This window comes from Arvicanthis niloticus, chromosome 13 (genome assembly GCF_011762505.2).
Source record: "Arvicanthis niloticus isolate mArvNil1 chromosome 13, mArvNil1.pat.X, whole genome shotgun sequence".
Taxonomy (NCBI): Eukaryota; Metazoa; Chordata; class Mammalia; order Rodentia; family Muridae; genus Arvicanthis; species Arvicanthis niloticus.
Genome location: NC_047670.1, coordinates 50563180 through 50584741, shown reverse-complemented (window position 1 = coordinate 50584741; position 21562 = coordinate 50563180). Strand labels below are relative to the sequence as shown.

At 47.2% G+C, this 21562-nt stretch overlaps 1 protein-coding gene across 2 annotated transcripts; it reads right to left on the bottom strand.

Moving 5' to 3' along the window:
• Nucleotides 1–1340: 1340 nt before the first annotated feature.
• Zfp41 (ZFP41 zinc finger protein) lies at nucleotides 1341–14296 on the bottom strand. Of its 2 annotated transcripts, XM_076912287.1 has the most exons (4): nucleotides 14139–14296; nucleotides 11295–12943; nucleotides 9121–9239; nucleotides 1341–7611 (listed from the first exon to the last, which is right to left on the bottom strand). In XM_076912287.1, the coding sequence occupies exon 2, from the start codon at nucleotides 12775–12777 to the stop codon at nucleotides 12181–12183; it is 597 nt and encodes a 198-aa protein (XP_076768402.1). In that variant the 5' UTR covers nucleotides 12778–12943; nucleotides 14139–14296; the 3' UTR covers nucleotides 1341–7611; nucleotides 9121–9239; nucleotides 11295–12180. The 2 variants fall into 2 exon arrangements, with proteins under 2 accessions (XP_076768402.1, XP_076768401.1); XM_076912286.1 differs by lacking the exon at nucleotides 9121–9239.
• Between the last annotated feature and the right edge of the window lie 7266 nt (nucleotides 14297–21562).

Genomic DNA, 21562 nt, shown 5'->3' with positions numbered 1-21562 from the left:
GGGCTAGGATCTTATAGCATTCCACATTGTTGAGTGCCCTCTGAGGAACCAAAACACTGGCTGTGTGACCCAGTACCAGGCCCTATTCCTGGACTACCAAGTCTGGTTTGAGAAACCCACTGCCGTCAGTCCTGCCACCCTCTTGCCTGATCCACAGGTACTCATCTGTAACTGTCACTGAAAGATGAAACCAGGTATGTGGGCCAAAATCACTTCAGTTAAAGTAACTACTGCAGCTCCCAAGTACCTGGTTTCATTCTAGGCTTAGTCCTGTAAGTTTCTAGCCTTTGTACAATCTTATCTAGGCCTAGAATGTTTTCGGCCTCTGAGATTTACTACTGAATAAGCTCACCCTTCTTTTGCTCTTTCTGATCTCTGACTGGCTGGTTCAACTCAGCTGTTTTGGCTCAAACTTCTCTCCAAGATGACTGATTCAACCTGCACCCCCCCCCCCACCCCGAATTGTTCTCCTTGGCCTCATCCTAACTTTGGCAATATGTCTAATTTTCTTGCTCCTTCTCATTCTCTGGCTCATTCTGTCTTCACCTGTCTAGCTTGTTCTCGCTGCAGCCTGTCTCTGTAAAGCCGTCCCTGTAGAACTGCCTCCTCTCTTTGCCTGTCCTTTAGATCCTTTCCCTTTTCTCTCTCCTGAGAGTTCTTTCAACTCTTTCCCTGACACAAAGTGGCAGTCACTGTCTGCCACTCAATTAGACATCACTTTCAAACATGGGTGCTTCCTTCTACAAACTAACTTTACCTTCATTGTTTGGGATTAAAGGTGTGTGCTAAGGGTGTGTCTGTATTCCAGGCAGAAGGATTAAAGGTGCGTACTAAGGCTGAGCTACACCACAACTAGAAACAGGTTTTTGTTTTCCCAGTAACTAACACAGTATTGGCATTCACAGTGTGATCAAATCTCCTGCAATGCCCATGTGATTGTATTTAGAAGACCCCTCATACTGTTTTCTCAGCTGAGAGACCAGCAGTTGGCAGAACTCTCTCACCATTACTGATTTTAGTTCTTTGTTTTAGGCTGAAGTTTGCGATCATATACAGAAGGCTAAAACTTGTCACTCTCTAAATGTACTTAGCATGACTATAAACAGTTCTGAGCCCATTAAAGAATTTGACCATTTAGAAGGTGGCTAACCATTAACCTGCATGTCTTAATTATCTTTAATGGTTCACAATTCATCAGTTTTTACAAGATTAGGATTTTATATTTTTATCTCTGGTTAGCTTTATCCTTAAAATTTTGAATTGAAGATTTAACTGAAAATCCTCTAACAGTTATATAAAACTTTAAACCATAAATACAGTCCAAAGAGAGATTGGGAGTCTTACTTTTTAAAAATCTTTTTATATTAAAGTTTTTATTATGACTCAATTCATCCAAATAGCTAATGTTTAACAAAGTCAGCAAAGACAAAAAAGGCCAGACCTACATCTTTAAGTCAGTTTCTGCTAGCCTGAATAGCCCTAAGGAGTTAATAAACCTTATTATCAAACATATCTTAGTTACCAAACATGTTATTTTAAAATCAGTATTGAACACAGTTAAGAAAGACATAAGTGGTTAGGTATACTTTTTAAAGTCAGTTTCTGCTAACCTGAGTAGACTTTTATAACCCTAGGAATTTGTAAATCTTGATCATTACAGAATTTTTTTGTTTGGAATTTTACAGCACCCCAACCGTGTCATCCCCCCCACCCCCCAATAGTCCTTCAGATCCTGAGAGAAACAAAGTTTACATTTTATCAAGAACCCTGAATATCCATGACCGTGAGTGGGGGAACATTTGTTTTTTTCCTAACAAGATCCAAAACAGGGGGAAGAAATCAGAGCTAGATATCTGTAATTACATTTGACCATTTTAATTTGTATATAAATCTTTTTTGATTAAAAATTTTAATTAAAAATTTTAAGGGAGACATAACAGTAACAAATAAAATACCATTTGTTGTAAGAAGTTTCTCCTAAGGGATGTTAGACAACTGGGTGCAGCCTTTACCCAGTTTTAGCCTGCACACCCTAGTTTTTCCAGAAAACTTTGAGGCCTCATGCAGTTAGGTCCTCATTGCATACAACTAGCTGGGAGGAGTGACTGGATACTGGCATGAAGGTCTAATGACCTTGTCTATCTCCTTGGTTTTGAAGAAATATTAACTTTTTATTTTTGGTTTTTTGAGACAGGGTTTCTCTGTATAGCCTTGGCTGTCCTGGAACTCACTCTGTAGACCAGGATGGCCTCGAACTCAGAAATCTGCCTCCCCAGTGCTGGGATTAAGGGTGAGAGATTTTAAACAGAGGGTTTCATTTACTCCATAACCAGTTTGCGTGTCTGCAGATGGAGGCAGACAACCTGAAAAGCTTCATAGATATTTTTTTCTTTATAAGGTCATCAAGTTGCAGAGTAATGTAAGTAGCTGTAACCTAGAGGACATTAAACAGAAAACTATAAAAACAAGACACTAGTGGGAACTTAGAAAGTGTTGGCATCAGGTTGCTTTTGTGTTTACAGGTTTTTAACCATATCCAATAAACTTATAAATCTTAAGGCACAGAAAGTCTATATAATAGTCTTACAAGTCTTGAGATAAGTTTGTATTTTAACAAAAGTCTGCGAGAGCAAAGTAAAACCAAGGAAAGGAGAAGAGGTAAGTAGCTGTAACTCTATTGGACAGTTTACTTTTTAGCTGTTTTAAAGCACCTGGTGTCTTTCCTGGGCTGTTTGTTTTTTCCTTTTGCTGACATAGGCAGGAGGCCTGTCTGACTCAAGACAGAGATCCTAAAGAAAACTTTAAACAAGCATGCTTGGGCCAGGCAAGGCATGACACCACCCCATAGCCAGGTTCTTTAATACAGCAGGACAGCATAGAGCAGCGCTTCAATGTTATCTATATCCCAAAGACACGTGAATCTCCACAGAACTGACTCCAGTGATGAGAGCAAGCAGAGAATAAAGCAAGCCTGGAGACAACCATTTGTGAGAAACCCATGAGACTTAAACAGCAGGCTCACTGAATCAATGAGAGGGACAGAGACAAAGTAAGCTGGGGCGGTGGTCTGGCTCCCATGTCTGAAACAAAGCTTATAAGCACATTAGTAAACAAAGCCATAAGACAAGAGCAAACAACTTAAAAAGACAGAATGTCCACACAGAGGAGACCAGACAGACATGTGGTGGCCACCTTCACCCATACAGCAGAACCAGGAGAACAGGAGGAGGTCTCCTGCTTTGTCCCTGGAAATCTATGATCTTGTCCCATCTCCCCTGTCTTCCCAGATGTCAGGACTTCCAGATCAGAACAACTCACCAACTGGTCTGGGTTTCAAATGTGCATTGGCTATAAATTTTATCCCCCAACCCCACTCCTGAGAGAGGACTTTTCTGTGTAGCCCTGGATACCCTGGAACTTCCTCTGTAGACCAGGCTGGGCTGGAATTCAGAGAGCCGCTTGCCTCTGTTTCATGAGTGCTGGGCATTTACAAATTTGTGATGATCGCAGTCTGGAGTTCCCCTGGGGCTCCAAGTTCACCTTGGACTTGTTTCCACTTAGGGACTATCACAAGATCCCTGACTTGGGTCTGGGATCTCCCAAGGATCCTGGATGAGCCCCTAAATGCTAGGGAGCTCAAGACACTCCAGGAAAAGACCACAGACTCAATCTGGATTATAATTAGTTATAAATTTATTGAAACCACTAGAAGGACACCAGTCTCTGAGCCAAACTAGAGACTGCTGTGCAAAGGGGTGAGGGAAGGATCTGTAATGGCAAAACCCACATTGAGTGTCTGCACAAGCAAGCCAGGAGCTGTGCTGCTCTGCCAAGGTTAGGTAGTCAGGGGCGACCTCAAAGTAGGCCTGAATGTCTGCATAAGTGGGTTATAGTAGCCAAAAAAGTCATAATAAGTAGATGGTCATGGCTGTACATTTCTGGGTGGGAGTGAGTGAGTCAGGGTACTTGAGAACTTATATTCTAGGGACTGGAGTTAGAGACAAATGACTATTGAGTACCAAGATGGATACCTAGCATAAAAAGGAGTTTCTTCAGCCCTCACACTATCAGCACTGCCTGGGCCTTGCTTATTCTAATTGTATTAATGGTGGGGCCCTGCATCTTAAACTATATGGCCAATTATGTAACAATTGGGTAAAATTAATGGTCCTTAGCATTATCTATACTGACTTCATAATGAAAGTACCATTCAGGTCACCAAACAGCACATAGACATCACCACTGGACAAAACAAAACAACCCCCCCCCCCAAAAAAAAAAAACAACAAACCAACAACAAAACCCCAAAGACGTAGTTCAGCAAAGTCCATAGTTCTGAGAAAGTCTCTAAACATACTAACTTTGCTTTTTGACTTCGGCAGCTCTGCTTTTGGCTAACTGTTCTTGTTAACTGAGGTATGTCAATCCAAGGTATGGTTTCTGTGCTTAACAGCTCACCCTGAGAAAGGCTTGAGGCTACAATGGCATCCTGAACACATAGTGAGGTTGCTGGCTGGCTAATAAAGACTTTCTATTGGCTCATACTCAAGCCCAGCAGTCTTCTCTGGCGGACGCCTGGAGAGTGGGGGCTTGATATCCAAGATAACCTCAGGAGGTGCTAGCAAAGGAGGGAGGTGAGAGGGAGGTAATAGTCAAAAGAAACAGTGCGTGCAGAGGTCTTAGGTGTGGGAAGTGCTAGCAGTAATTTGGACCACAGCAGGCAGGGTGGGATGTGGGAAGCAAGGGACAGACAGAGCAGCCCTAACTACCATCACTCTCCAGAACGTGGATGTCATTCCAAGTGTCCCGGACACACTGACACTTCTCAATGGGAGGGATCTACTTTTGACTTTTTGCTTATTTATGTCTGTGTACTCCTTACATGCCTGGGCTTGTGGAGAGCAGGAAAAGGACACAGATCCCCTAGAACTGGGGTTACAGATGGTTGTGGGCTGCCAGGTGGGTGCTGAGGCTCAAACATTCGTCCTCTGGAAGAGCAACTGGTGCTTTTAATCACTGAGCCATCTCTCCAGACACACACCCCCCCCTTTTTTTTTTTTGACAATTCTGTGGATGGCACCTGGAACAAAGGGTCTCAAAGGTGCCAAGTGTATGTTTCACTCAGTTACACCTCCAGCTCTACCCCTCGAACCCCATTTTTTGAGATGAGGGGACTATTTTTATCCCAGCTACTCTAGGACCTTCAAGCTCAAATGACCCTTTTACTTCATTTCAAGGTTAGTTTGTGAGACTAAGGTTAGGCTGTGAGAGAATGGGTCAGGAAAGAGCGGGGTTTCTCTAGTACTTCTGCTGCCTGCAAGCCTAACTCAGTCCCTGGCTTCCTGAGTAACACGGCACAGGTGCTCCTGTTGCTGGGCTGGGGTTGACCTGTGTACTGTGAGGTTTAGTAAATCCTTGCCTCTTCTCACCGCATCCTCCAAACAAAACTGTCCCCAGGCACTGCTAATTGTCCCTTGCAGGATCACCCCTTGTTGAGAACTGCCTTAAATAAAGAATGAATGGATACTTCCCAGGTTTCCTTCAGGGTCCCTACTACAGGTACTGAACAAATAACTAAACTGTAACCTGGCATCCCATTATCTGGAGTCAGAAAGGCAGGACGATGTCTTGCTTTTGTATAACCTCAACTCTCACCCATGATAGGGCAGTGGTGACTTTTTTGAATTACATGTTAGACTCTCATGAGCTTGGTCACTGGAAGTATCCCAGACACTCCCAAGAAGCAGTGACTAGCTGGGACACTGGTCTTGCAGCTGTCTCCAGTGGAGAAAGCTGGTGGCTTCCTTGAGGACATCTGTCCACACTGTAGGGAACCCAACAGAGCACAGTAAGCAAGTTGGAAACACATTTACTTTTATGAGAAAATAGATGTCCAGGAGCAGCACCAACAGCACCTGCTCACAGAACCATGGCAGCAACTGGAAGGCAGCGTGCAGGAGCATCAGTGCCACTGTCCATGGAGCAGAGGAGTCATATACGAAGGAAGCCACCAAGTGCACAACAAAGCAGAATGTTTAGTCCAATGTGCACAACACTGACACAGCACCAAGGGTATTACATGGATGTGAGCATTAACAAATGTCAAACAGCAACACCAGACTGGGGACAGCGTCTGCTACAACACAACAGCCATAGCTGCAGCTGTTTAAGGGGAACGCACCACTCACTGCAGTGAGGCATTAGGACACATGGGTGTCTGCACCAGCCAGATACAAGAAAGAGGAGATTCCACCCGATCATAATGTGGCCGAGGTGAGATGTGGACAGGCCAACGGGGTGCTGCCAGTATGTAGGTGCCAGGAACCCTCTACAGGTCCAAAGCCAATGACTGCAGGCCCGGATGCGGGGAAACAGCCTCACCTAGATGTTTTCTGGGAGCTGCCACATGAAAGCATTAGTCCTACAGGATTTGAGTCAAGTGGTCAATCCACTTGTCTTCCTTGAGAAGGAACCAGGAGAAAGCAAACACCCAACTCCACAGGCACTAGGCACTGAAAAGGGCAGGCTGAAGGTGGGCACCATCGCTTGGCCTAAAGGTAAATGTGGCTCATAGACCAGTCTCCTTGTCTGCACTGAACCTGGGGTTCACACCAGAGGTGACCCCATTCCCCTGAGTCTTCCCTAGAAGCCATAGAGCATCTGTCCCTTGAGTCAGGGTACAGAGCCTTTCTTCCTAGGGCCCCAGTTCTGCCTTCCTTTTCAGGGCATCTTAATGTCCCAATTCATTGGCACAGGAAATCACTGTCTTGATGATAGATCCAAGGTCAGGAGGAAAGGAGCCCACATGTGATCTGGAGCTACAGACTTCCAGAAACAGAGGGAGGCAGCCAGTCAAGTCTAACCCACTGGTCTCCTCAAATAGAAGAGTCCTAGACCTAGCCCAGAGCTACTTCTGACTCTCCTTGAGGTGGCTTCCGCCTTCTCTCTTGGCTGGGAGAAGGCTGAAGGAACAGATATTACCACAGCTCAGAGCTCTCGTTCACTTGCTTGCTGTCAGGCCCTGGCAGTGCTCTCTGTTCTAAGTGAGGCTCAGCAGCAGCTGTGCTGTCAGAACTCTCTCTGCAGGACAAGGCTCACTGGGCATGGCAGCTGAGGTGCTAATAAATGGACTGCCTTGGACTTCTAAGACATCTCTGGCTGCAGTTGACTATGTTTCTGTAATTAGAATCCCAGGACTTTGCTGGAGTGTTCTTAGTTGTTCCAGGACACATCTTAAGACATCTGGAAGGTTCTGAAGATTTCCTGTGTTCCTGGGTGGCTGTTCACAATGTCTTTCACTGAAGTAGACGCTGGTGCTGGGAACTCTTCATAGGCTTCAGTGAGCCAGAACTAATGGTTGCTCATGAATGCTGTGATGTGGCCATCTTGAATTTCAGGGTGGGAACAAGCAAAAGTGACCTGTGGTCACCACATGGTGACCAAAGGCCTCCTTGAGCTCATCCACCTACAGCTTGCCTGTTGTCAATGGATTCTGTGATAACAGCCTCCCTCGAGCATGACCCAGTGGGTCTCTGCTGTGCTCTGTGGTAGAGGTAGACTGACTCTCTTGAGTTCTCTGAGCTCCTTACTGGAGAAATCTGCTCTAGCAGCCTAGAAAAAACAAAGAACAGTCTGTGTAAATGACAAGAGACAGTTCCTCACTCGCTAGGAGACAGCGCACTAAAGGAAAGGTAGGTTAAGTGCAAACTGGTTCTGTTGGCTACCCAAAGAAAAGGGAAGGGTACAGAGGGATGTGGGGCTAGGTGTGGGCCGAGACCCAGAAGCACACGCACATGTGCTTAGAGGACAACACAAGCAGCAGTCTGACAAGCTCCTCCTTCTGCTGGGGCTGTCCCATGACCTCCTCCTGCTGGTTTGGTTGTATGTCTTTTCATGAATTGCATTTATTTTCACTGTTTTCCATGCTGACTTTGTTGAATTCAGCTGTCCCCCTTGGGTAGGGAACACCCAGGGCTGCTAGCTTGCAGGCTAGCCTTCCATGTGTGTGAATGAGTATCTGCTCTCATTAAGAACGCCAAAAGGGGCTGGAGAGATGGCCCAGCAGTTAAAGGCACTGGCTGCTCTTCTAGAGGACCAGGATTTGGTTCCTAGCACCTCCAAGATGACTAAACTGTAACTCCACTTCCAGAGGATCCAACAGCATCTGAGACCATCTGGCCTCTGAGAACACTTCATGCATGTGGTAAACAAACACACACACACAAATAGTCACAAAACAATGTAAAAGCATGCCAACACACAAGAAGAACTTTGCATCACTAAAACCATAGGCACAAGTCAGTGCAATACCTGGACTTACTTTCTTTTCTTTTCTTTTCTTTTTTTGAGACATGGGTCTCACTGCATAGTCCTGACTATCCTAGAACTGGCTATATAGACCAGGCTGGCCTTATACTCAGAGATCTGCTTGCCTCTGCCTCCAGATTACTGGAGATGTGTGTCACCACTCCTGGCTACACCTCAACTTTCATACACCAAGTCACAGAATTCTAGCTCATTCTTCAGAGTTGGGCACCATCATTCCTACTGGATGACAGGACACTGAGACACAAGGTTCAGCAGTACATCCAACACTGCCAGATCCAGGCAAGGCGGAGGCTGCAGCTGACAGACTCATGCTCTCTCTCCTCCTTTCTTCTCGTGGATCAAGATACTGGCTTTAAACATGGTTCTCTGGCTATGTGTGGTGCTGTAGGCCTTTAATTCTAGAGTCTAGGAAGCAGAGGCAGGTGGGTCTTGGTGAGTGGAGGCCAGTCTAGTCTACTCCAAAACAAAACAAAACAAAACAAAACAAAACAAAACTCAAAGAACCTGGGCTGGGGTATAGCTGAGTAGCAGAGCACCAGCCTAGCACTCACAAAACCCTGGGTTCCATCCCCAAGACCACACAAGCCAAACAGTGATCATGAACCTGTGTGTGTGTGTGTGTGTGTGTGTGTGTGTGTGTAGGGGGAGGGGGAGGATAACTCAACCCTGCCACCCAGGCACTGCCAAAGTGTCTCTCAGGGCCAACCTGGGGCTAGTATCTGACTGAATGACATTGTCTGAGTCTGTCCTATACATCTTAAAATGTGGAAAAGATATAAAAGAAGAGATTACTTGTAATTTAATCCAGAAAGGGTCCATGTGGCTCAGTTAGGAAGTGGCTGAGCTGGGACCAGCTCTGTTTCTCTTAAGTTAAGGGCTCTTTATGCATCCACGAAAAGTGACACTTCTCCCTGCCAATGACAAGAGTTATCAGAGCACTGTACAAATTGAATCAAATTGAACAATGCAAACAGCCTTGGGTTGTGTCTGACTAATCTTGGTTGTTGTAAAGTCTGTGTCCACATTGTCACTCTCCTGGAACATCAAACTGTTCCAGTCCAGTTCCTGCACCCAGGGATCCAGATGTCCTTGAGCCAGCTTTCTGACCAGCCTCTGAAGAGCTAAGCCTACAGAAGGCTTGACACAAGTCTGCAAGCTCTCTGTGGCTCAAACTCTCTTATATTCTCATTAAGAATAGGGATCAGAAATCACGTGTGGCGGTGCATGCCTATAAATCCCAGCACTCTAGAAGCTGAAGCAGAGGATCATGGTGAGTTCAAGGCCAATCTAGGCTACATAGTTAGTTCTCAGCAGCCTGAGCTACATATCAAGACCCTGTCTTAAATAAACCAACAAACAAAGTAAAAGTCAGACCTCCAGGGAGTACTTTGCATCTATTTTAGCCATGTTTGATGGTTCATGTCTATGACTCCAGCATTCCACAGGCTTAGGCGGGACTGAGTGAAGCCAATTCAGGCTACACGGTGAGACCCAAGACAACCTGGGTTAGAGTAAGACCCCCATCTCAACAAAATAAACAATAAAACAAATGGGTTGGCAAACAAGTTATGGCAGCACCTTTCTGTCATGTTTGGTTAGCGCATGGCCACACCCACTCATTCTGTGCGCTTTTTAAGGGCTGTGCAGTATGTGACCAGGTGAGTGGCTGTGTGGCTGCAAAGACAAGAACAAAATTCATGTGGAATGACCCTGGGCCACCCTGCGGAGTGGCCCTCTCTGTGTGTATGAACACATACTATCTTTGGTTTCCCCTCAATACTGAGGGAACTGTAATTCTGTACCCTAAAACCTTAGCACACATCCTTAAGGACAGGGCTACCGGCTGAGACCAGGACGCTGCCTTGCCACCTAGTAGCACTCCAGGTTTCCAATGTCCTTGGAGTGTGTGAGCAACCCCTCCACTCCAGGACCATGCTGCCCAAGTATGCCATGTATCAGCCCCTACACCAGCTGAGACCCATTTTCTCACAATTTCACTTTATTAGATTTTTATATTAGATTAAGCCTTCCTCTCCCATGGGGATCAAGACTGGTAAAATACTCCTGGGGAAGCTTGCATAAGAAGAGTGCAGTGTGGGAAAGCCTCTAACTGGAAGGTTCTGCCCCATAAGGAGGGGCAGTAGAAGCAGCCTGGTGCATCAGCAAACCTGGCCAGGTCAGCACCACAGGAGGCACCAGAGACACACAGTGTTGGTTCAGCTTCTGGAAAGAGGACAACAGACCTCATTACACAGTTGTCACTGTGGCAACTGTCTGAAAAAGCAACCTGAGGGTTTCCTTGGCTCCTGGATGGAAGGGATACAGACCACCATGGTAGAGAGTGTGACATGGTTGGTCACATTACTATAATTGGGAAGCAGACAGGTAAATGCTCAAGTTTTTCTTTTGAAATCTCTGTGTCTGTCTCTAGTGCTGCTGTCTGCATGGGGTCAGGGGTAGGTTAGAGGACAATTCTGAAGAGTTGGGTCTCTGTTGCCTTTTTTTTGCATAGGTTCTAGGACTGAATTCAAATTGTCAGGCTTCTGTGAGAAGCAAGTGCCTTTATCTGCAGAGCCATCTCGATGGCCCAGCTTTCTCCTTTTGAATTTTGAATCTAGGAACCAAGCCTGTGTGATAGTGCTACCAACATTTAGGCAGGTCTTCCCTCTTCAGCTGACTCTCCCTGGTAACACCCTCACAGACACACCTATGTGTCCCCTAGGTAATTCTATATTCAGTCAGGTTGATCACGCAGATTAACTACCACACCTGGTCACATATTCCTAACAGGGAACATAACCACCTGCACCATCTGGGCAGTGCCCTCTCTGATGATTTCTGTACCTACTGACAAGCCCTTCTCTACTTCTGGCTGAGGACCCTTTCTTCATGGCAGAGTCCTCAAAGACTAAAGCCATTATTTGTTCCTTTATGTCTAAATCTCTGCCAACTTTCCCCCAACTTACCCTCCTGGTCAGCAGTCACTTGCTGTCTTTAGAATACAGACCTCATAGAGCACTCGGGACAGATGATAGCCACAGTCACGTGGTCTTGCCCTGCTAAGCAGCAGGAAGTGGAATTGACCTGAATGGACAGATGCTGTGGGGTGGGGCTGCGGTTGTTTTTCAAGGTACAGTGGACAGAAGCTGCTGATGGCACTCTGAAGCTACAAGACCTAGTCTAAGAAATCTGCCACTATGCCAGGGTGCAAGGGTCTGCTGAGACTCTGGATGGCTCCAGGCTACTTGTCTAAGATGTGGTTGGGACAAGGGAATGCAGTGCAACCCAGTTCTAGGCCCAGGGGTTAAGCTCAAAGACTGTTGTTTCAGCCAGAAAAGAGAAATGGTCACCGAAGTCGGTTGCACAGAGATGAGCAGGACTTGGTGCTGTCCAAGGGGACTAGTCCTCAGAGTTGGTCAGAGTGCTGCATGGCATCCACCTCAGGGTTCCTTGGCCCTAGCAGGCTGCATGGGACTGGGCATGCAGAGCCAGACGCCTTCAAAAGAAGAGACAAAAGCACATGGTTGGTGCAGATAGGCAGCAAAGGCAGGGGCCCTTGCCAACAGGGGTGTCCCTTTAGCTCTAAAGTTCTCAGCGACCCAAAGCTGTTCCAGAGATGGCCCTGAGTAGCATAAAGTAGTCTGAAAATGGCTGGAGCTTCAGGAAGCTCCGGGGAGCACCGTGTTACCACTAGGTGTAGATTTGAAGGGCAGAAAGCCTCTGTGGGCTCTCCTGTCTCATGTAGATTTTCCTTTCAATGACAGAGACTGGCGGCCAGGTGAGCACACTGCAGAACAACTCTGGACCATCATCAGGTGTCTGTCAAGGAGCCACAATTGTAGACTGCCCTGCTCAGTGCTTCTTCCTCGGATGACGCTTCCGATGCCGGATGAGGCAGGAGCTGTAGGCGAAGGATTTTCCACACTCCTCACAGCCATAAGGCTTCTCTCCAGTGTGCGTTTTCTGGTGTTTCAGAAGGTTGGAGCCACAGTTGAAGGCTTTTCCACACTCCCCACATTTAAAGGGCTTCTCGCCGGTGTGAATTCTTTGATGTTTGGTGACATCTGAGCTGTGCCTGAAGGTCTTTCCACACTGGTCACACTTAAAGGGCTTCTCTCCGGTGTGAACTCTCTGGTGGCGAATGTGATCTGTCTTGTGTTTAAAGATCCGTCCGCACTCACCGCACTCATAGGGCTTCTTCCTCTGAAAAGGAACAAACACAGGGACACCCTCAAAGTCATCTTTAAACGAGGCATCGAAGGCATCAAAGATATGAGCTTCGTCTTCAGGACTCAGGACACGCTCTTTTCGGGGTTTACGAGGCTTTCTTGGCTTCTTGGTTGGCTTTTTCCCCTTTGATGTTTTCTCTCCTTTGACAGTGGCCTTTTGTGCACCTGCCTCCTCCTTTGGAGCCTGACTCTTCTTTTTCCTAGTTGCAGGCTTTTCCATTGCTGCTCTTAGGAAGCAGGAAACCCCCTGGAGGCCAGGGAAGGCTGAGGGTTCCCAGCCAGTGGCTGCCTGGCTGCTCCTCTGGGACTTCACTCTGTCAGGGACACCTCACCACATCCTGCTTACGAAGCCTCATCAAGCAGACAGAACCATGGTCTTCTTGCTTCTGGAAGCAAAAGCATTAACAACAGGTCAAAGGCAGCTCTTAGTGCTGCAGTCTCTCCCTCCACTGTCTTCCCAGCTGCTCACCGGAAGAGCTTCTCAGACTAAAGTGGACTCCCCAGAGCTCTAGCCCCAGGCCTAGAAACTGAGCTCAGAGACTGTTGTCCACAGCATGCTCATCTCTCTGAGTGACTCTCTCACTCAGCTACTGACACTCCTTGGCCTGAAGACAAGGTTTTCACTCATCCCAGAGAAAGCCCTACCTACAATGGACCAACGGCCATTTTCCAACCCCCTCAAACAGAACCTTCCCTGTTCTTCGTTATCCTCTCTACCTGCCCACATCGGGACTGCGTAAATACTCTGGAGCAAGAAGTAACTCTATCACACACAGCCTGGTTCTGAGCCTGGAAAACTCGGCACTGTCCTCATAATTCACAGTAGCCAGCAAACCCCATCACACCCCTAAAGGCTGCCTCTTGTAACTAATGAGTCTCTCTCTGTGATCCCCTTTATCCCAGGAGGCCCAAAGGGGTGAGCTATGCTGGCAGTTCCATCTAGGGCTCCCACACTTTTCCAAAAAACAAAACTGTCACGTTGGGAACACACTGTATTTTTTCCTTTTAAGCATTATACAAATACCCACATATGTAACCCAGCAGATAAAATTCTTATCTGGATTCAGAGTCCAAGATCCAGGCAACTATCAGCATCTAAAAGTGTTTGTTGATTGTGGGGCAGCTCAGGAGATACCTGAGAGTCCCTGTCTAGAGCATCACTCAGTACCAATTCAAACACTCACTCTGGTGAGAGGAATGACAAGCGGGACCCAGGTGTCTGTGTTTGCTCACCAAGGATCATCCTCATTGAAAACTGAAATAGTCATTAAAAACAGAGAAGACCACAGCGACTATCTTATTGCTCCTTCCCTTCACAGGCCTGTGCACAGGAGTAGGTGCGAGTGATTCAGGCAACTTAGTTGAATTCAGCGGACCTAAGAACTCAGGTCCATCAAGGTGCTGCTGGACCCGGCAGGACAAGGAGCTCAATGCATCCAGCAACTAGGAGCATCGCTAGGTAGCCCTGCCCACCTTCCCCGCCTCCAGGACCTCCGCAACCCCGCAGAGGGAGTCCACAGAGAAACGACTCAGAAGCCGGCCTTCGCCCGGTCGGGGATACCGAGCACACGCAGAAAGTACCTGATGGGTGCCGAGCGCAGACGCCGGCAGAACGTGGCCGTAGGCAGGCTGACCGGCGGGCGGGCGACCGTTAACAATGCCCACTTGAGCCCGCCACTCCCGCTCCTAAAGGCGCCCGCCCCTCTGGTGCCGCTCTACCTTCCCCAGCCTCTCGGTGGTGCTGCCGAGCGCTCCAAGCTCCGCCCACCGCTCTAAACCCGCTCCAGTGCCGCTCTAGGATTCTCTCCTGGCTCTCGGTGGTATCACGGCATCCTGCGTAGCCCCGCCCGCTCGTTCACGCTCTTCTGGCGCCGCTCTAGGAGCGGCCACCAGGCCTCTCTGTGGTCCTGTACTGCGGCCGTAGGCCCGCCTACCTCTCCCCTCCCCTTGGGGTCGGCTCTAGGAGACCCTACCCTAGCTCTCTGTAAAGCTACGGCTGCAGCCATGAGCTTAGCTTGCGAGGATGCTTTGGAGGCGTCTCTTCCTGTACAAGCTTCTGGGCTGAGGGTGGCGCCTTTCTCCCAGCGTGCGCCTCTACTTCTCAGGACTCCAAGCCTTCTGCAGGCATGGTGTCATTTCTTAGTCGTCTGGGCTTGTCATCGGTGGTGCGCCGGGATGGCGGACTCAGTAGTGCACGGCCTGTGGCCCCCTGGAATCAATATGACCCCGCCCCCTCCCCCCGCCAAAGCCAGGCGCAGACCTCCTCTGCTCTGTCCCCTAACACGGGTCTTTACAGATATTTAAATCTAGTCACTTCTTGTGCTGTTTCAACTTTCTGGGTATATTCTCCACTATTACATTTTGTCGGGCTGGCTTAGAACTAGCAGTCTCCCGCCTCGGACGAGTCCTGGGATTATAGGTGTGGCCCACGGAGCTTGGAGAATGCAATTAGGAGAAACTGATCCAGACCTGTTGTGTGCTTGGTTAAGTCTCCCTGGGGGCGCCATTTTGCATGACTAGCACGCAATGTTAGTGCCTCCTGTGCTGCAGAAGCCGGTATCAAACCTCTAGCAAACCACTGAGCTGTCGTCGCCACCTCATCCTTTTAGACTCAATGCCAACATGCTAGATAAATGTAATTGTTCAGTGTGCGACTTGGCGGAGCTTTCCGCTTATCATTCGGGCGTCGCTGTCTAGAGTCACAAGAGTGGCTGTGTATTGAATGGTGGTGCATTCAGCCTTCTGAACAGCTGCCTCCGCTCTGTGTACATCACAGCTTTGGGATCCTTTGTCCACTGAAGGACGTGTTTACAAGGTTGTTGTGAAGCACCCCTTTCCCTCCCCCGTGCTGTTTCATTTCTCTTGGACCATGCCCAGGAATGCAGTTGCTAGGTCCCAAACTGCATGTTGCCTTTTGCGAGAATCAGACAAGCTGCTTCCCAGAGAGCAGGTGCCATTTCTCATTCATTCCTATCAGCGGCATGAGGCTTTCTGCCTCACCAGCATTTGGTATAGGGAGGTAGGCATCTCCTTGCTTGCTTTTCCCAGAAGGCTAGTGGTCTGTGTGCTTCCTGCCATCTTTCATATAGTCCCCAGTGACAAATCTCTTACCTATTCTCTAATGAGGTGGGTTGAGCTGGATGTGGGTAGACTGTTGGTACCATCCTTGCTCTTTCGGTTCTCAGGCACACTCTGGCTTGTCCCTACCCCCATCGCCCTTCATTTGTGGAAGAGATTCTGTTTTTAAGTGCCCCCCCCCCCCCCCCCGAGAATTATATACTCTTCTCTTGTCAGTGGGACTCAACTGCTAAGACCGTGGCCTGGGCTTGCTCACATGGTCCAAGTTTTTCTCTAAGAAGACAAGTGTCTTCTGCTAAGGAGCTCCAGTGTCTGGACACAGGTTCTAAGCCATCTGGACACATGCCCCCTTTGTCTAGTGGGCACAAGTATTTGGTGTGCACAGTCTAGGGTCAGAAGGCACTGTCTTCAGTGATATAAAACTGAGATGTGTCTGTGTTCAAGAGAATTCCTGACAGTGTCCGTTCACACGAGAACCTGGATACAGAGAACTGGGTAGTGTAGGACCTCCCCAGTTGCAATGGATTGTGCTTGTGCTAGTGTTACTGGCTTGTCCCTGCGTCACTGGCTTCTACAAACAACCTTCCACAAGGTCCTTGGAAGGGCAGTGGTAATGAGTCTCCTTCCTCAGGATTTCCTGCCTTGGGGATAGCACCTGCTCCTCCCTCCTCCCACCAACCACCACCACCAGGGTTTTTCAACCCAGCAAGGAACAGTAAAACCACTATAAATGGCTGCTTTCTGTCCTGGGAGGTAGGAAGGCTCTAGAGAGCCCAGAGGAATCAAGTCCCTGTCATTGAAACAGATAGGTAAACACAGAGATGGATGGAGTTGACTAACTCAACGGTGAGGACCAATTTAAGCTGAAGCCCCCATGGCAGCTGGGTTTTCTGTGCTTGCTGGTTCCTCAATTTGAGTTTATATACAGGGTGGTCACAGGGTGGGTTTGTAGGAGCTCTTCCCATTGGACTGTTGGGATGCTCTTAAAGTCTTTTTTTCTCCCACTTATCTTTTACCATGGCATACATGTGGAGGTCAAAGGACCACTTTGTCAGTCTTCCTTGAGGCAGGCTTACTTTGCTGTTTGTTGCTACATATGTGATGCTAGCTGACCTGTGAGCTTTTGGGGATTCTCCTGTCTCCTCCTCCCATCTTGCCATAGGAAGAACACTGGGATTACAGACATGTGCTGCCATGTTGGGCTCTTCCATGTATTGAGGGTCACGGCTCCGGTCCTTGTGCCTGTGCAATAAAAGCTTTACCCACTAAACTATCTTCTCAGCCCTATCTTTATTTTTAACTTAAAAAAAGTTGTGTGTGTGGGGGTGTGGGGAGGGGTCAGAGAGAGGGCTCAGTGGTTAAGAGCACTGACTGCTTTTCCAGAGGTCTCGAGTTCAATTCCCAGCAAGCACATGGTGGCTCACAGCCATCTGTAATGGGATCCAGTGCCCTCTTCTGGTGTGCCTGAAGACAGCAACAGTGTACTCATATACATAAAATAAATAAGTAATTAAAACAAAAAAGGTGTGTGTGTGTGTTATCTGAGCATGTTTGTGTGCAGGTGTGTGTGCCCTGTGCAGATGTACAGGCCAGAGGAAGACAACGTTGGACGTCCTGTTCTGTCATGCTCTACCTTATTTCTGTGAGACAGAGTCTCTCATTGAACCTGGAGCTAGGATGGCAGGAAGCCCTAATGGAAGCCTAGTGGCTCCCCTCTGGAGAATTATATACTCTTCTCTTGTTGGTGGGACTCAACTGCTAAGACCACGGCCTGGGCTTGCTCACATGGTCCAAGTTTTTCTCTAAGAAGACAAGTGTCTTCTGCTAAGGAGCTCCAGTGTCTGGACACAGGTTCTAAGCCCAGCACACACAACATTTTTTTAAGTTAAAAATAAAGATAGGGCTGAGAAGATAGTTTAGTGAGTAAAGCTTTTATTGCACAGGCACGAGGACCTGAGCCGTGACCCTCAATACATGGAAGAACCCAATGTGGCAGCACATGTCTGTAATCCCAGACATGGAATCTCCTGTCTTCATTCCCACCCCACCCCAGCTCTGGGTTTATGTGTGGGTTTATTGAGCTCAGAACCTCATGTTTGCATAGCAAGAACTAGACTATCCCCCCAGTCCCAAGAGTGACTATTTTTATAGAATTATTTACCTATTTTTATTTAATTCTTTTATACTTTACCTGTGTTGTTTTGGTCAAAAGAACAGGAGATCTGAATAATTTCTTCTGCCTTAGGCAGAGATGTGACACTGTACTGCTTCAAAGAGCATAACATTACTATCTAGCAGGGGCCTTGTTGTAAAAGCCATTGTCACCTCTCTTCAGAGTTAATCCAAATGGCTCTGTCACTCACCTGGCCATGAAAGTCAACTGTTCCAGAAATGTTAAGAAAATCATCTATGCCCAGGAGGATGTAAAGCGAGTAAAGGTGCTTGCCATAAAGACTGGTGATCTGAATCTGGTCCCTAGGATCCACATAGTGATGGCTGATTCTGCAACAGCACAGGCTTTGTTGGAAACAGACCTGTGGAGGGCAGATCTCTAATTTCAGAAAGCCGACATCTGCTTCCTGGCTGGGATAACTACAGTGCAGAAAAGGGGGAAGAGAATTGAAAATGTTCCTTTTAGGCCCACTGTTGTCTGTTGCTAGGGGTAACGAAGGAAATAAGGCACATGGTGGGTAAAAGAACATCAGGTGATTAATAAGCATCTTTCAGATGCTTATTACCAAGAGATTGGGGGGTGCCAAGAATCAAGAAAACAAGTCACTGGGAAACAAAACCTTTATGTTTCAGGAATTGTCGCTGTTTAACCAAAATGAAGGACCTTTAGAAAGTGACATGGCCATGGCTGACAGGTTCCACCAGACTCTCTGTTGTGGAAAGGGATCTCTGGAGTGAAAGCCACCCTAGGGCTCTGAGGGGGTGACTAAGAATTCCTACAAGAGGCCATTCAGGGTGACTGGAGGCTCTTTGCTGAATCCTGGGTTTATCGGTCCCCTAATATGTAAAACATTTGAGCTTTGATGGATGTTAGACCTGAGTGTGCTTTGATTCACAGGAATCTTTGCAAACACTGAGAGTCAGTGGTTAGATATGGAGGAAGGACAGAACACATGAAAAACACTAAGCTCATCCCAAGGTTAGGCAATTAACCCTCTGAGTATACTTTTAGATTTATCCTTAACAAGAAAATATACTAGGAGCTGGCATGTTGCTGGGGTACACCCTGCACGCCCCCATTTGCTGTGTGCAGCTACTTCTTCTGAACTGGAACATTCCTTCCACTCCCACCCCCAAAAAGAGATGGCTCTAAAAACTCAGGTAGTAAGCAAAATGTGTAAGATTTACAAGGCTTATTTTCAAGGTTACAAAAGAAGGAAATAATTGTCTGTGAGAGGAAACTTCCCACAAGGCCGAGCCACTTGCAGGTTATGCAGAGAACTCTAAGGATGTAGTAGTTGTGGATTGTCTCCTGTGTTGGAGGGATTTTTACCTTTGAGTTACCCATGCTTCTATAGGTAACTCAAAACAATGCACTGGTTCACTAAATTAGACATGGATGGCTTTTCTCTTTGGTCCATGTCCAGTCTGGAGTGAATAGATGTGTATTCACACTTTACCAGGAAGAGTAACACAACACTATGGGAAAGTTTCTCCTGATAGTGTGAACTGTGAAGGCAAAGAGGGGCAGTGGGATGAATCCCAGATACCGTTAAGGAATTAGAAAAGGTGATTATTTGCTCAGTCTAAAGTCCTTTCAACAGTGACAAAGCCAGACAGGGCCCTGTAGAGATGCCTCAATGGTTAAGAGCCTTGGTTGCTCTCTCAGAGGACTTATGTTCAAATTTCAATACCCACCTAACAGCTCACAATTGGCTGTAACTCCAGATTCAGAGGATCTGACATCCTCTTCTGGCCTCTGCAGGTAGCAAGCATATATGCGGTGCACATACAAGCAAATAATTCATACGTGTGAAGTAAAGCTAAGTAAGTATGTTAAAGGAAGCCAGGGAGTTTTTGGAGAAGAGTGTGGGTTATAGTGATCCAGATAAGACAGTGACCCCCTCCCCCATCTGTACTACTGTACACGACATTGCTCTTTGGCAGGATAACTGGTACAAATGACAAGGTCTTTGTTGTACAGGACCTTGCTAACACTTCTTAAAGTACCCTTATAGGGTCTAGAGATGGCTCAAAGGGGAGTAGTGCCCTTGTAGAGGACCTCAGTTTGATTCCCAGCATCCATGTTGGGTGGCTCACAACCTCCTGTAACTCCAGATCTAGGGGCTCTGACATCCTCTTCTGGCATCTGTGGGCACCAGCAGTGCACAGGTATACACACAGACAAAACATCCATGCATACAAAATTAAGAATAGGCATTTAAAAAAAGAATTATTTTTTATTTTATGTATATGACTACACTGTAGCTGTCTTCAGACACACCAGAAGAGGGCATCGGATCCCATTACAAATGCTTGTGAGCCACCATGTGGTTGTTGGGAATTGAACTCAGGACCTCTAAAAGAGCAGCCAGTGCTCTTAACTGCTGAGCCATCTCTCCAGCCCAAGAATGGGTATTTTAAAAATCTTTAAAAGAAGATTTCACTACATAGATGATAGGATGCAGATCTGAGTGTCTTCTAGATTTAGAAAAAGCATCTGGAAGTCATAACTACATTCAAATCTAGGACCAAGGATGGGAAACCAATCCACTCCAGATACAAGGACCAGGCACAGCTGTGAGATTTTTGGGATGCCTTATGGTAGAATAAGATATGGATGATACTTGACATAGTTATTCAGAACATCCTAGAACAGACTGTGCTTGCACATATAAAAGAGCTGCAGGTGTTCCTGGGGCTTCTGGAACACTGGAACACTTTCATGCTCCACCTTGCCTGAATTGTTTATACTTTGTCTAGTGTGACAGAAGGGTGCCATGTGGGATTGGGACAGAAAGGCTCAGTAGGGCTAGAAGATTTTTTTTTTTTGGTAGGACAAACTAAACAGTTGTATGCTTTGTCCTCCAGTGTTCATGTTAGAAGTCACCAGAAGCTCAGAGGGCTATGTAAGAAACGGCTTGAGAAATATAGTCCTGATGGAGCTTTGGTCTCAGACATGGAAAAAATTGGATCTCGGCATACATTGCTAGAACAGCGATTTGCTAGTTGTGGATAAAGCATTGTGACAGATGGAATCCATCACTGGTTCCATCTCAGTGACAGTGAAAGCAGCTTGTTTGATAAAAGGCTGGGATTCAGGGAGCCTTCCAAAGGGTCAAATCTCTTTCGGGGGGGGGGGTGGCACAGAATGTTACTCTGCAAGGGTGGTACACATTTACAGTAATATGGTGTGGTGCTTGCAAGTGCTCTCACCAATGTCCTCCACGTTGCACTGGGTCCAGTGTCTTTCCAAGCCACTGAGTCCTGCCCGGTATTTGAACCAACATCCCTGCCAGGCAAGGTGCTGACAGCAGGTCTTCTCATTCCTGTAGATGCTTGTCACGTTGATAGTAGAGGCAAGGTCACTAGACAGGAGTGGGTGTTTGCAGCCATTTGAAGAAATGTTTTCACTATGTAGCTGGGGAGAAGAGAGGGGAGGGGTGGCCCACAGCTGACTTAAGAGTAATGGGAATGGTGCCAGCTCTGAGGCTTGACCTGTGGCATCATCTGCTGATAGCTGGCTGAATTTGATGATCAGTAGGGGGAGAGAGAACTGGCGGGCTCTGGGTTGGCAGTGGTGAGGACAACAGACATATCAGGGATGTATAACAGAGATCAGCAGAAACCAGAGTCCCCGGTGGTTCTTCACATGGCAGTGCACAGCCTGCCGAGCCTTCCTGGAAACTAGGGATCAGATATCTCTACCAAAATACAAAATGCAGGCCATCTGCTTTGAGTGCCACAAGAAGCTA

What these genes read in the sequence shown, in the direction of transcription:
- Zfp41 (XM_076912287.1), bottom strand. Translation starts at nt 12,777, where the DNA reads ATGGAAAAGCCTGCAACTAGGAAAAAGAAGAGTCAGGCTCCAAAGGAG.